A 14694-nucleotide genomic window follows, 5' to 3' on the forward strand; every position below is an offset into this window, starting at 1 on the left:
CTGTCTCTACAAAAGTGCAAAAATTAGCCAGTCAGGATGGTGCATACCTGTAATCCCAGCTGCTTGGGAGGCCGAGGCGGGAGAATCACTTGAATCCAGGAGGTGGAGGCTGCAGTGAGCCGAGATCGCACCACTGCACTCCAGACTGGGCAACAGAGCAAGACTCCATTTCAAAAAAAAAAAGAAAGAAAGAAATGAACTACAGATACATGCCAAACAGTGAATGAACTTCAAAAACCTTATTCTAAATGGAAAACTCACAGAAGACCCCATAGTGTATGATTTTATCTGTATGAAAGATTCAGAATAGGCAAACCCACAGAGTCAGATTAGTAGGTAAGTAGTTGCCTAAGACTAGGATTTGGGGAGGGGGAGCAAGGAGTGAGTGTTAATGGGTTTGAGGTGTCCTTTGGGGATGAGATTATTTCAAAATTAGGTTATAATGATGGTTACACATACAACTCTGCAAATATGTTGAAAATCTTTCAATAGCATACTTCGAAGGGTGAATTTAATGGTATGTAAATGTATCTCAATGAATCTTTTTGGAAGATAATAATAACACGTTATTGAGTGCTCCTCTGGAAATGGGTGGCTGATGGGCTGAATACAGCTTCTACAAGTGTTCAATGGATCATTGTGGACTTTTGAGTAAACAGAGATATTCCTCAGGGTTCCCCAGTCCACACCTGTCTGTTGTCTATACCAAAGCTTCTTTCATTTAATTTCCTACTTTGGCCCCTGGATGCATTTGAGTCTATTCCTCCTTATAAGGGAAAGAAGTGAAAGGAATCATTCTATGTGGACAGTGAAGCTGTGGAGGGGCTTCTGGGAGCCAATATTGTGATACTTTTCTACATATCCCTCAGTAGTTGAACTTCTTACAGGGAATATGTAGTATGCCTGGGTTGTTCTTTTTTAACTCAATAAAGTAAAAGAAAGAAGACAATATAGAAACAGAAAAATACCTGTAATTCATGTTTAGTTGTTTTCACTTTGTCTTACTCACTTTTTAAAATGTGGGGTTGTGCTATACATACCACTTTGCATCCTCCTTGCTGCCCTTAGCTGTATAGCAGAATCATTTATCATAAACATGGGTTCAGTTTCTATGTAATGTTCCATTGCATAGATGCCCCATCATTCACTTCAACACCCACCTCACTGGACGTTTAGGAGCTTTCTAACTTTTTAATTCTTATAAGCAATGTGAAAACTCTTATATATGAAATTTTATGCATTATTAACTATTTTCCTAGGATAAATGTTCAGATGTGAAATTATCAAATTGTGAAAGTTATTAGTATACATCAACAAATTTCTCCTCAAAAATCTTTAACCAGCTTTCACGAGCCATTAGCCATCCTGACTGGCTAATTTTTGCACTTTTCACGAGCCCTATTTCATCAAACACTTGCCATAGCTGAGAAGTATCTTTTTTTTTTAAACTTTTCTAACTTGCAACAGCGTCTCTCAACCCTGTATCTCCTTCTTCCCCTATGCCCAGCAACCCACCACTGTCAAGGGGTGAGAAATCTCACACCAGGAATACAATTACCCCAGCCTCAAAACTACTTTTGGCTTCATCCCCCATTTCATCAGAAACATTTAATGAAACAGAATAAAGAAACAAGAAACAGCCACACGTATGTGGGTACCGAGTCTGTTACAGAGGGCTTGGCTGATGGGTGGCACTAGGCTGCTGGATGTGCATCTGGAGGACAGGGGCTGGCCCGAGAGGAAGGCTGAAGGAGAAGGAGAAGAAATTAGACTCCACCTCTTGCCATTCAGGAGGCTCAGTTTGGAGTTGATTAGACTTAAAAGTTAAAGGCAAAACTAAGACATTTAGACTACAGGTGATTATTTTTCCTGGTCTCAAGCTAAAAAGGTTTTTCAAACAAGACTCAGAACATATTAAATGCCAAGGAAAAATTGGTAAGTTCACCTCCCTCAAGACAAGGAAACTCTTCATTGAAAGACACCAGAAGAGTGTGAAGCCAAGTCATGGAGTGACTGAGAGAATTATTCAGTATGTGAAGGACCTGCAAACCTGTAAGAAGGGGACTGTTATTCAGTAGAAAATGGGCAAGAGGTCTGAGTAGTCACTGTATAAAATATGAGCAGCAAGTATACAAAACGTGTTCAGCTTCATCAGGAATCAGGGAAATCAGGAGATCACAGTGAACTGCTGCTACTGCCACACCCATGCCTCCCCAGTGGGCACCACTCCAACAACAAACACCTGAGTATTAAAGGAGATCCAGAGGGCTGGGAACACTCACATATCGCCGGCAGGAGGACAGGTTGATACGCCCTCCATGGAAAACAGTTTTGCAATATCTAGTAAAACTGAAGCTATATTATAATCTATGACACAGAAATCCTAAACTGGATCCAAATTTGTGTGCATGTGCACCTGGATACTCAACAGCATTACTCATGATGGTCAAAAAATGGCAGCAACTCAATGTCCAACAGTAGCAGAATAGAGAAATAAATAGTCAAGGAGACTTCTACACAGCAAGGAAAATCAACAAACTGAGGCTAACAGAACAACATGGGCAAACCTCACTGATGCCATGTTGAAGGAAAGAAGCCAGAAGCGTGTCTGGCTAATCCATAAGTTTGGAATTAAATTGTTTAGGGAGATGTGTAGTAGTGGAACAGTAAACAATAACAAGGAAATGATTATCATAAAGCCAACCATGGTGATTACTAGGGGTAGAAGAAGGATTGATTGGGAAAGATGGGGGTGAGGGTACAGACAATGTTCTGATTTTTACCTGGATGGTGGTCGTATGGGTGTTTTGTACATTTTTCTGCATGTGTGAGTGTGTGTGTGCACATATCCATATTCGTATCCATACATACTTTATATATTCTCTTTCCCAATTGAAAAATTAAAAATAAAGCTATCATGCCATTAGTGTCAAGTGTGGGAGAGTAACCTGCTGTGCTGTGGGTCATGTTAAGGGTATATGAATGTGTGATTTGTTTTCGAGTATTTGTGCTCATGCCTCTCAGCTCAGACACCATGTGATGTTTTTAGACTTTTGTACCTGGTGCAGTACAGACATTGTACTTGAGCTCTGCCTCCCATCACAAAGAGCTGTTGTCACTATGCTTCTTCCTCGACTTCCCTCCCTGTTTCAGCCACCTGAGGCAAAGCCCCTGCAGCCAGTTCTCAGAGTACTTCTGGCCTGTGAAGCTAGGTTAAGATAAAATGCCTGTAAAATGTATTTAATTTGTTATAAGCCATTAGCACTTTAGTGTGAATTAGTGGGAACCTGATTAGACTCACTATCTACTCATCCAAGATAACAAATTAGTGGGATTCTCTAGGAGCTGCTTAACATCATCACAATCTTGCAGCAGGGAGCTTCTGGTGAGATGGTTTCCTTCTTTCTTAGATCTAATCATTTTATTCTTCCTGCTTCCACTCGTCTATCCTTTTCAGACACCCTCCTTTGCTTCCGCTCAGGAAACACTGAACTTTGCACTGTCTGCACAATCCTGGAGTTCCTCTTTCACAAGATTTTTCAGGCTTCTAGATCAGAGTTTGGAAGTATAGCAACAACTGAGAACAGTCCCCACTATGTCAGAAAGCTGCTGCTTCTTGGGTGCCCTCCTGACTCACTCAGCCAGGCAGGGAGAAGGATAAGCCAACCCAGGTCATAGCCCACAGCCTGTGCTCTCCCAGTGTGACCTCATCTGTCGGCGTTACATGTATACCCATACACGCAGTCAATGGCAAAGTGAGGGCGTTTGTTAATCAACATCACTTAATCTAATCATTCTGTGACCTGCACTTTCCACTCATCATTCTGTATTAAAGAGGATCTGGTTGACACAGATAGATGTGGTTCATGCAGTTAACTTCTTCATGGCACATCAGTATCTGAACAACCCATGCACTCATCTGCTCTCCTGCTGATGGGCACGTGGCTGTCTTTAATTTCTTGCTGTTACAAACCAAGCAACAATGAGCTTCTTCACACGTCTTTCTGCGTTCCCATGGAAGAGTTACTGTAGGGAATATTCCAAGTAGAGTTGCAGGGGTGCAGACCGCGTGTGTTCTTAAGCATTCTAGACATTGCTGATTGTTTTCTAAAGGCATTCTGCCAGTGGACACCTCAGCAGCTGTTTCTGAGATTCACTTTTTCCCTGCATCATCAACATTTCGCATCTTCAGATGTTTTCATTCTTGTGTGTGAAATAGTGCCTCATTTATTTTCCTCTTCTTAAATTTCTACTTATTTCTTGCCTGCTGTGAATGCACCATAATTTACTCAGCCATTCCCCTATTGACTGATGTTCAGTTCATTTCCCATTTGTAGGTGTGTTTATTTGTTTTGGATATTGCAGTATAAACAATGCTGTCAGAACCAACCTTGTACAAACATTTTGATGTACTGGGATTTTAATTACTGGCAGATCCATTTCCAGATCTCAGATTGCTGGAACTAACCAGCATTTTTTTTAATTTTAAGAAACACTGACAAAAATCCTTTCACAATATTTTATAGTAATTTGCAGTCCCACCAACTATGTATGAAAAGATACTTTGACCCATCCATATATTTGTCAGTACTTGATGACCTTTTTGACAATTTAAAAATCCCTAAGACCTTGTTGTTGCTTTAATCTGCACTCTTCTGAACACTAGTAAATTAAGCATCACAGCATTACCTATTTATAAGCTTTTTCCCCTGTGGGTTCCTTCAATTATTCATCTAAAGGAGCTCTTTCTATATCAGGATTGTATCCATTTATTATATATGTATAGCATTTATTATTTGTTTTCTGTGGCTTTTGCCACGTGAGATTTTAGTTCTTTATTTTCTTAACTATGTATTGTTTACATCTATAAATTTTGGGTTTCCTGCCCTCTCCACCCCAGTGTTACATAAATACTTCCCCTGTATTTTTGTCTAATACATTTACAATTTCCTCTTTGAGTTTAGACCTTTCATTCATCTACCCCCTTTTCTTTTTTTTTTTTTTTTTGAGACAGAGTCTTGCTCTGTTTCCTAGGCTGGAGTGCAGTAGTATGATCATGGTTCACTGCAGCCTCCAACTCCCAGGCTCCATCGATTCTCTTACCTAAGACTCCCAAATAGCTGGGGCTACAGGTGTGTGCCACCATGCCCCACTCCTGCCACGTTTTCATACATGCTGCAAAGTAGGGGTGGAACTCTCCCAGTACCATTCGTTATGAAACACATTCCTTCTTCCTGACTTGGGATGACAGGGATGATGACACCCATGGTACTAGCTGGCATAGGATGGCAGTCACAACATGCATGAGCTCTGGAGTTGAGCTCATGGGCTCAACGCACAGTTACTGCAGTCCTGTGAAAGTTGTTTAATCTCTCTGTGCCTCAGTTTCCTAATCTGTAAAATGGAGGAAATAACAGTGCCTTTCTCTTAGGGGTTTTAAGATAATAGGTTAAACAATGAAAACACAGAGAATAGTATTTGGCACATAGAAAGCAGTAGATAAGTGTTGGCGAGTTTTTTATATCATGTACACATAGTTTCTGGGTCTGTTTCTGGACTTCTTGTTAGCCTATCTTTCTACTTCAGACCCCAGAACCATCTTTTGGTTATCATAGCTTTATAATAAATGTTAATGTCTGTTTCTTTCTTTCTCTCTTTTTTTTTTTTTTTTTTTTTTTTTTTTGAGACGGAGTTTTGTTCTTGTTACCTAGGCTGGAGTGCAATAGCGCGATCTCGGCTCACCGCAACCTCCACCTCCTGGGTTCAGGCAATTCTCCTGCCTCAGCCTCCTGAGTAGCTGGGATTACAGGCACACGCCACCATGCCCAGCTAATTTTTTGTATTTTTAGTAGAGACGGGTTTTCACCATGTTGACCAGGATGGTCGCGATTTGTTGACCTCGTGATCCACCTGCCTCGGCCTCCCAAAGTGCTGGGATTACAGGCATGAGCCACCACACCTGGCTGTCTGTTTCATATCTCACTGTTTTTTAAGATTTTCATAATGAGAATTACTTTGCATTTCACGTAGCTGTGTTATTTGCTGGCATTTTAGTGCGATTCAGTCTTTCCATACAAGAACACAGCGTGTCTTTCCACCTCTCTAGCTCCTGTGTCATGTCCTTCCATAGTTTCTAGTTTTCTTCATGCAGGTCTTTCAGTTTTCTAGCTACTCTACATTTAGCATTTGCTGTTCTGAGTAGATTTTTCTGTTTGCAAAAATGTTGCTGGGATAAAGGTAAATTACTTGTTTCTTATATTTACTGTGTGTTGGTACCTTACTGAATTCTTTCATTGATTCTAATCACTTGTTTTTCTTTATTGCTAGTGAGTCTGGTTAACGTGCTCACATTATCTAAAGGATAATAATGTTCTCTCTTACTTTCCATTGTTTACACTCTTTTCTTATTACATGGCTGGAATTCCCAAAACAAGTGGTTGTAGTAATGATGAACATCCCTCTCATATTTTTATTTATTATAATATTTGCTGTAGTTTTATGGTGAATATTCTTTACTGTATTTAGGAGTTTATTGGTTCATTCTAATTTAATTTTTGCTCAGCTGAACTTGTTCAATTAATTTCCTCAGAAGGTCCATGAGTAGTGTAAGATCTGAATCTGTGCTTGTCCTCCTGTCCCCAACCCATCCCCTCAAAACAGATTTCCCTGCCCTCATTGATGATGATATGAGAGGGTTGGATGACAATCTAGAAAAAGTCTATATACACTTCAGTCTTCCCATTTCCAGAATGACAAGGCAGAAATCTAATGATAGTTTGATTATGTTTCTTTTCCTAGGTTTTCTGTCTCCCTCCCTCCCCTTTTTCCTCTCTCTCTCTCTTATTCTCTGCATTTCTTTCCTTCTCTCTCTATTTCTCTCTCTCCTGTCTTTTGGCCATTTTAAAATTTAATAAGTATATACCTAGATGTGTCTTTTTCCTTTTTTTTTTCCCTCTAGGACTTGTCAATTGAGAAAACTGATGAGGCAAGTCTCAATCATTTTAGGAGATTTATTTGCGAAAGTTAAGGATGCATGCCCAGGAGACAGGTCTATGCCTTTCTCTGAGGATGATTTTGAGGGCTCCAAATTTAAAGAGCAGGATATTGACAAGTAGACAGTTTTCATATAAGACCAGGGCAGGGAAAAATAGTCATTCACACCTCTGTCTGGCTCAGTGAATCTGGATTTTTTTAAACATAAGATGACATAAACAAATGAAGCTAAGGAAAAATGCAGCGACTCTGCATTTTACATAAGAGAACATAGACGAAATTGGGCAGGGGAACAATCAGATATGCATTTGGATCTGGAGGGTGGGGTGACTGCACTTGTAAAGATAAGTTATCAATTTGCATTGCCATGGTGAAATGTTAACAGCTCACTAGGAATTTCCTTGTGAGCAAAATATGGTGGAGGCATTTTTCATTGTAGCCATTTTATTTAGGAACTGAAAGAGGGTGGTAGGTTTGCATGACGTAGTTCCCAGCTGGACATTTCCCTTTGGCTAAATGAGTTTGGGGTCCCAAAATTTAATTTCATTTCACAGACTTAAAGTCTTTCTCAGCCTAAAGAAGTTCTTCTTGTGTTTCTTTGATTTTTTTCACTTCTCCATATATTTTTCTCTCTCCTTTTGGAGCTCTTACTCCTTGCATATTACATCTGTAACTGGCTTTCATGTCTGTCAATGAAAAGTGTCGGACTCTGAAATATTTGAAGAGATTTATTCTGAGGCAAATATGAGTGACCAATGGCCTGTGATGCAGCCCCAGGAGATCCTGAGAACATGCGCCCAAGATGGTGGAGGTACAGCTTGGTTTTATACATTTTAGGGAGACATAAGACATCAATTTGGAAAGGTGAGACAACTTGGGGGAAGGGAGCTTCCAGGTCAGAGGTGGATTCAAAGATTTTCTGATTGGCAACTGCTTGAAAGAATTATTATCTAAAGACTTGGAATGTCTAGGTTAAGATAAGAGATTGTGGAGACAAAGTTTTTATCACACAGATGAAGCCTCCAGGTAGCAGGCTTCAGAGAAAATCCATTCTAAATATTTCTTACCAATCTTAAAGAGTCTGTTCTAGGCCGGGCACAGTGGCTCAAGCCTGTAATCCCAGCACTTTGGGAGGCCGAAGTGGGTGGATCACGAGGTCAAGAGATCGAGACCATCCTGGTCAATATGGTGAAAACCCATCTCTACTAAAAATACAAAATAATTAGCTGGGCATGGTGATGTGTGCCTGTAATCCCAGCTACTCAAGAGGCTGCGGCAGGAGAATTGCCTGAACCCAGGAGGCAGAGGTTGCGGTGAGCAGAGATCGCGCCATTGCACTCCAGCCTGGATAACAAGAGCGAAACTCTGTCTCAAAAAAAAAAAGTCTGTTCTATCAGCCTTAATGGCTCTGTGTTGAAATCAACGCTGATCAGCTGTGCCTGATTTCCAAGAAGGATAATACAATGAGGCATGTTGAGCCACCGATTCCCATCATGGCCTGAAGGTTAACTTTGGCCAAGGGGAGGGTCCATCAGTCAGTTGAGGGACTTAGAATTTTATTTTTGGTCTTTCTGTCTCTCATAGTTTCATTTATGGCTTCCATTTCTTTGTAGTTTTGTCCATATTTGGGTTACATGTTCTATTTTGCACAAAGCACTTCTGGGCACATATTAAGTGGTCCATAATTAGTTGTTGAATGAACATCATCTCTCTTCTAGTGTTAATAAGTTTAGCTTAAACCTTTCTCTTTACATATTTCAAATTCAGCCTGAAAGTTTCTCTGTACATAGTGAACTGTAACCTAACTGGACATGTAAACAGACTGTCACCTACTCTCTTAGCAAGTACGTGAGTCTCAGCCAATCACAGCAGCCAGACTTCAGCCTCTCACAGCAGCCAGCTGTTCAAACTGGGCTCAAATAAGGCAAATGCTGAACCATCACCAGTCTGACTGTTTCTGTACCTCACTTCCATTTTCTGTATGTTACTTTCCTTTTTCTGCCGGTAAATCCTGTCCAACTACAAGGCAGCACCAAAGTCACTCTGAGACTGCTCTGCTTTAGGGGCTGCCCAATTCTTGAATTGTTCTTTGCTCACTTAAACTCTGTTAAATTTAATTTGTCTAAGGTTTTTCTTTTAACACAAGAGACTAACATCTCACAGTGATTATTCTCTTTGTCTGTTTCTCTATTGAAATCTTCATTCAGAATTCAGGTTTGTGGTTACAGAAAGTCTTTTTACATTCGAATTATCTAACAGCATCTCCTTAGGATCTCTCTGTCTGTCTCTAATTCTCTCTCTGTTTCTCTTGTTTTCTCTCTCACTCTCTCTCTCTTACTTTTTTTTCCAATAAATTAAATGCTTTCTACTTCTTTGTTTTTTTTGCCTGGGTGTTCCACTTGGCTTTCCTCAATGGAGTGGGATTCCTTCTCTGCTAGTTAATGTCTGTTTCTATGCAGGCCTTTGGCTCCTGTGCAGGTCACCCCATCGGGGTCTCTTAGACAGCAGTGACCTGCAGTGGAAGGGACAAAGATATTTGATTTCAGGGGGCAGTTGTAAACTAGCAAGCAAGCTGTCCTGTCCTCATGTGCTGGGAGGCCATCACCCAAGTGGGGCATTTCTGCCCATTGCTGCTGCCACCCTCCACAGACCAGGGCAGGGAATGAAGTGAGAAAGTCTTTTAGGTGCTAAAAAAGTATTCCACGTCTGTCCAAGTGGACTATTCACTTAAAAAAACAGGAATGCCATTTTCTGGAGCAGATGTCCTTGCAGGGCTTATTGTTTACATACTGAAAAACATCCCCCCACTGAGCTTGTGAAATTAGCTAGAGCCTTTGAACTGTCCAGGTAAGGAGAAAGTCATCAGTAATATTTAAATCAATGTGACCAGTGATAGCTAATTAATTGATCATTACTACCAGTGAGGTTACCAAATGACTGGCTCGATTTTAGATATATATGTCTTTAGTTATTTTCCAAAACAAAACAAAAACACTCATAGACCTGTCCATATTTTTATGCTTGTTAATATACTAGCATTGGCATTAATACAAACAGCAAAAAATGGAAGGTTTTCTTAAAGTCCGAGAAAGTAGAATATTATAAATAAACCAACAGTGAGAAACGTAAGGTGCCATATAACAGAAAACATTTGACAAAACACATTTGTTGTCAGAAGGATCATATCTGATCCTTGTTCACCTTTTTTTTGATCCTGAGGAGCGGCTACTGGGCCAACAGGACACTGTGACAGTTGGGATTGGGGGAAAGTAAAAACACAGATTGTATTTAATGAACACAGAACTTTTTTATGACCTAAAATCTCAACATTTTACTTTCCCCACACAAGAAAGTTTTAAAAGGAAGGAGAATTAGGAATACAAATGAAAAAGCTAAAATCCTAAAATGTGAATTTTGTTTTTGTTACCGGAAAAAGGTCCTGATCCAGACCCCAAGAGAGGGTTCTTGGACCTCCGCAGGAAAAAATTCAGGGTGAGTCCATAAGGTGAAAGGAAGTTTATTAAGAAAGTAAAGCAATAAAGAATGGCCACTGCATAGGCAGAGCAGCAGCATGGACTGTTCGACTGAGCATACTTACAGTTACTTCTTGATCATGTGCTAAACATTGGGTGGATTAGTCATGAGTTTTCCAGAAAAGGGATGGGCAATGCCAGGAACCGAGAGTTCCTCACTTTTTTAGACCATATAGGATAACTTCCTGACATTGCCATGGCATTTGTCATTAGACTGGTGGGAGTGTCTTTTAGCATGTTAATATGTTACAATTAGCATATAATGAGTATTGAGGATGACCAGAGGTCAGTTTCATCACCATCTTAGTTTTGCTGGGTTTTGGCCAGCTTCTTTACCACAACCCCTTTTATCGGCAAGGTCTTTGTGACCTGTATCTTGCATCAACATCCTGTCTCATCCTGTGACTTAGAATGCCTAACCTCCGGGGAATGCAGCTCAGTAGGTCTCAGCCTTATTTTACCCAGCCCCTATTCAAGATGGAGTCGCTTTGGTTCAAACACCTCTGACATTTTCAGTTTAAGTTTAGTCAATAAGTAAACAAAGGAAAAGCAAAATAAACATTTTTCAAAAACCCAAATGCCCAATGCCACAGGATAAGTTTCAAAGATGCCAGATTTGAGCATGTTTACTGGATGCAGTGCATGGCTTGTTTTGTGGGAAGCTGTTTTGATTTTAACAATCCCTGAACCTGCTATTGGCCAGCAGGTGAGAGAGGGAAGCCTTTCAGCCATCTGTGCCTGGAGCACTCTGCCAGGCCACCTGCTGCTTTGTGGCCCTATTGTGAAGGCATAAGAACTGTCCCATTTCCTGAAATGCCACACTCAGGACTTGCACGCAGTCCAGGGCACACACTGACCAAGTTGGCAGAATGGTGGATATCCAGGTTGGGCATGGCTGGGCAGCCTTAGCCCCTTCTACCTCCAGTGACTGGCAAGGCAGGCCTCTGCTGTTCAGTGACACCTCTAGTAAGTGAGGTCTCCTGAGGCTACCTTCAGAGCTTTATATGCACTGGTGCCCACCTGTACCAGGGTAAGCCCAGTCCCAGGGTTCCCACTCTGATGCTCAGGGCACAGCAAAGTTGGTACTGCTGGACTTTGGAAGAAGTTCCAGAACCTTACTGGACATAGGGTCAGCCTGTGGTGTGTTGACTTTTTTGTGGGTACATCTACCTCCTTGTGTAATATCATCAGACAGTGTAGGCAACCCTCAGCTAAGGAAGCAGACCAAAGGCCGGCGTCTAACCTAATTTCTTCTCCTTTCTCCTGCTCAGATGGATGGAGTGGAACCCTGGCTTCCCCTTGAGCATCGATGCCAAATGCCACAAGGATTTACCCCGTGATATCCAGTTTGATAGTGAGAAAGGAGTGGACTTTGTTCTGAATTACTCCAAAGCGTAAGTTTATGAGAACTGAAGGATGCTGGGCAGCCCCTCCAGTGGCTGGTGCTGGAGAGTAGGACCCTCATTTCTTTCTTCATGGGGTCTTTCGGTTGGGAGAACAGCCTAGCCAAGCAAAATGCTTTGATGATATGTTGGCCATAGGAGTGGATTTTCAATGCACTTTGCAGGACAACCAGTATCTAAAAAAAAGTCACAACCTAGAGGACTCCAGACACAAGACATAGATGTGTTTTTGGCCCAAAGCAGGGGTCTTCAGTGGAATGCCTCTTCCCCATCCATATCTCATCCCCTCTATGGCCACTTCAAGGGTGTGAAGACTTTGTGTCCAGGCTGTCACCAAGATGGCAGGTGCTATAGTAAGGATGGCCAGAATGCTAGAGCTGACCCCATGACATACGTCCCCTGTTCCTGCGTCACAACCCCATGAAGGAGGCACAGTCATTGTCCCCATTTTGCACTTAAGGAACTGAGGAATATGGAGGTTGAGTACCTTCCTTGCCAAAGGCCCCCCACTAATAAATGGCAGACATGGGTTCTGTGCACCTTTGTTTAATCTGAATGTCTGCAGGGCCTTTTAAAGCTTGCCCAGGCTATCAGGAGACTCCGGACTGCTTGTTAAACATATGGATCCCCTGACCCTAGCCCAGGGCTAGTGGAGGGGTCTTTAAATCTGCACATTGACCCTGTAGGGAATTTTTAAAATAATGTCAGTTTGACAAACCCTAAATCCATGGTTCTGAAACCGGACTGAACCTTATGTAATCCAAAAAGTATCTGAGACAGGTCTCAGTCAATTTAGAGGTTTATTTTGCTAAAGTTAAAGACATACATGGAAAAAAAGGAAGACAAATCCACAGGAACAATCAGTGGTCAGTGCCTTTTCCCAAAGACGCCTTTAAGGGCATCAATATTTAAAGGGGAAAAGCAGGCTGGAGGGAGGGGATGGTCACATTACTGAATCCACATGCCGCAACAGAAAAGGAGCAGGTAGGGGAATAGTCAATTATGTATTCCTCTTGTGCTCAGTACATAAGCACTTGATAAGGCGAACCCAAGAGCTACCTGTGGAGGTTTTTAACCTTTTATCTGTAAAAATATGTCTTAGTTTCTTGCACGACTCGGCTTTCAGCTTAATTTTTCTCTTTTGGCAGAGTGAATTGGGGTCCAAAGATTTTCTTTTCCTTTTACAGCCTGTTTAAAAGGATGGATGGTTAATGGATGGTTGGATGGATGAATGGAGGAATTAATGGTGGAGTGAAAGCCAGACTGTCCCTTCTTATGTCTGCTCAGAGGAGCATTACTCCTCTGAGGAGAGTTAGCACCTCCCAGTGCCGGGCCAACCCTACACCCACAGATGACATTCTACGAGGGTGGGACCCCAGCCTCGGGTCTGCACACCCAGCAGGTAGACAGGGCTGAGAACCCAGTCAGTCTTCAAAGCTTAAAATAATATTATCTATTTATAAACACTGTTTTATGTGTTTTGGGGGGTATAATCACCTATTTTAAGCTTCATGGCCATCCTGGGAGATAAATAATATTATTGAGCAGTTCCAGGTGAGAAAACTGAGGCTCCAGGGGGTCAAGGTGAAGGAATTTGCCTAAAGTCATTTAGGCAGAAATTGGCAAAACCAGCATTTGAATCCAGCCTGTTTGGGTCCAAAGCTGGGGCATTTTTTTCCTACCACAATTGGGGTCTACTAGCAAGAAAAATTAAAGCCAAACATCTGGACTAGTAATCCAGCATACCCAGCATCTCCCCGGAAACATCGCAGCAGTTAAGGGTTCACTTTCCCTCCCCTAGTCTGGGATTGGGATTGCTGATCAAAGCCATGTAGCTTTAGTAGGGTAGGTCCCAGGCCAGGATGGAACAATCAGGACAGAAGGCCCTTGTGAAAGGGGCAGTTTGGAGAGAATGATAAGGATGGTGGGGTTGTGAGGTGGAGAGTAGTGCCACCTGGGCTTAGTAATGGTGGAGGAGGGGATGGAGGAATACAGGATCGATAGACAAACAAAACAGATGGATAGGCAGATGAATGGGTTGAGGAATGGATGGATGATAAATGAATGGATGAAGGGAAGGAGGAAGGAGGGAAGAAAAGATGAATGGTGGATGGATGGAAGGATAGATGGAGAAACTGATGTATGAATGGATGGATTGATGGAGGGTGGTGAATGGATGGTAGATGGAGGAAGTATAGATAGAGAGATGAATGGATGGATGGATGGATGGAGGAATTAATGGTGAAGGCCAGACTGTCCCTTTCTTTTTTTGGGGGGGGCGGGGGAGGAAGGCAGAAAGGAAGGGAATAAGGACGGTAAGGAGGAAGGAAGGGATGAAGGAAGGAAGGAAGGGAGGAAGCGGGGAGGGAGGGAGGGAGGGAGGGAGGGAAGGGAAGAAAGGAAATCAAGCAATGAAAGAGACATTGCCGACCTGGATCTAGAGGTTTATAAGTTGATTTCTTTTTTTTTTTGAGAGAAGGAAAGAAAAAAATATAATAAGTAAAGGAGAGGAAGAAAGAGGAAGAGAAAGAGGGAGAGTAAATGGAAATATTGCTTTATTTTGAAAAAAATTGGGTATTAATAATGGCCAATCAATGTTTCATTTAAACTAATGGGTAGGTGTGATGTGTTATTGACAAGAATGTATATTTTGTGTATTTGAAGTGGAGAGCTCTATAAATATTTATTAAGTTTACTTGTTCTGGATCTGAGTTTGAGTCCTTGATATCCTTATTAATTTTCTGTCTCATTGAATCTAAGTCTCC

At 41.6% G+C, this 14694-nt stretch overlaps 1 protein-coding gene across 3 annotated transcripts in view; it reads left to right on the forward strand.

Annotated features, from left to right (window-relative positions):
* The window catches only part of ALOX5 (arachidonate 5-lipoxygenase), a 62185-nt gene that overhangs the window by 19688 nt on the left and 27803 nt on the right, over positions 1-14694 (forward strand). For all 3 annotated transcript variants that reach the window (XM_035267598.3, XM_035267599.3, XM_035267600.3), the window contains exon 4: positions 11798-11920. In XM_035267598.3, coding sequence (XP_035123489.1) covers positions 11798-11920 — 123 coding nt within the window. The remainder of the gene's footprint in view (positions 1-11797; positions 11921-14694) is intronic.

This window comes from Callithrix jacchus, chromosome 12 (genome assembly GCF_049354715.1).
Source record: "Callithrix jacchus isolate 240 chromosome 12, calJac240_pri, whole genome shotgun sequence".
NCBI lineage: Eukaryota > Metazoa > Chordata > Mammalia > Primates > Cebidae > Callithrix > Callithrix jacchus.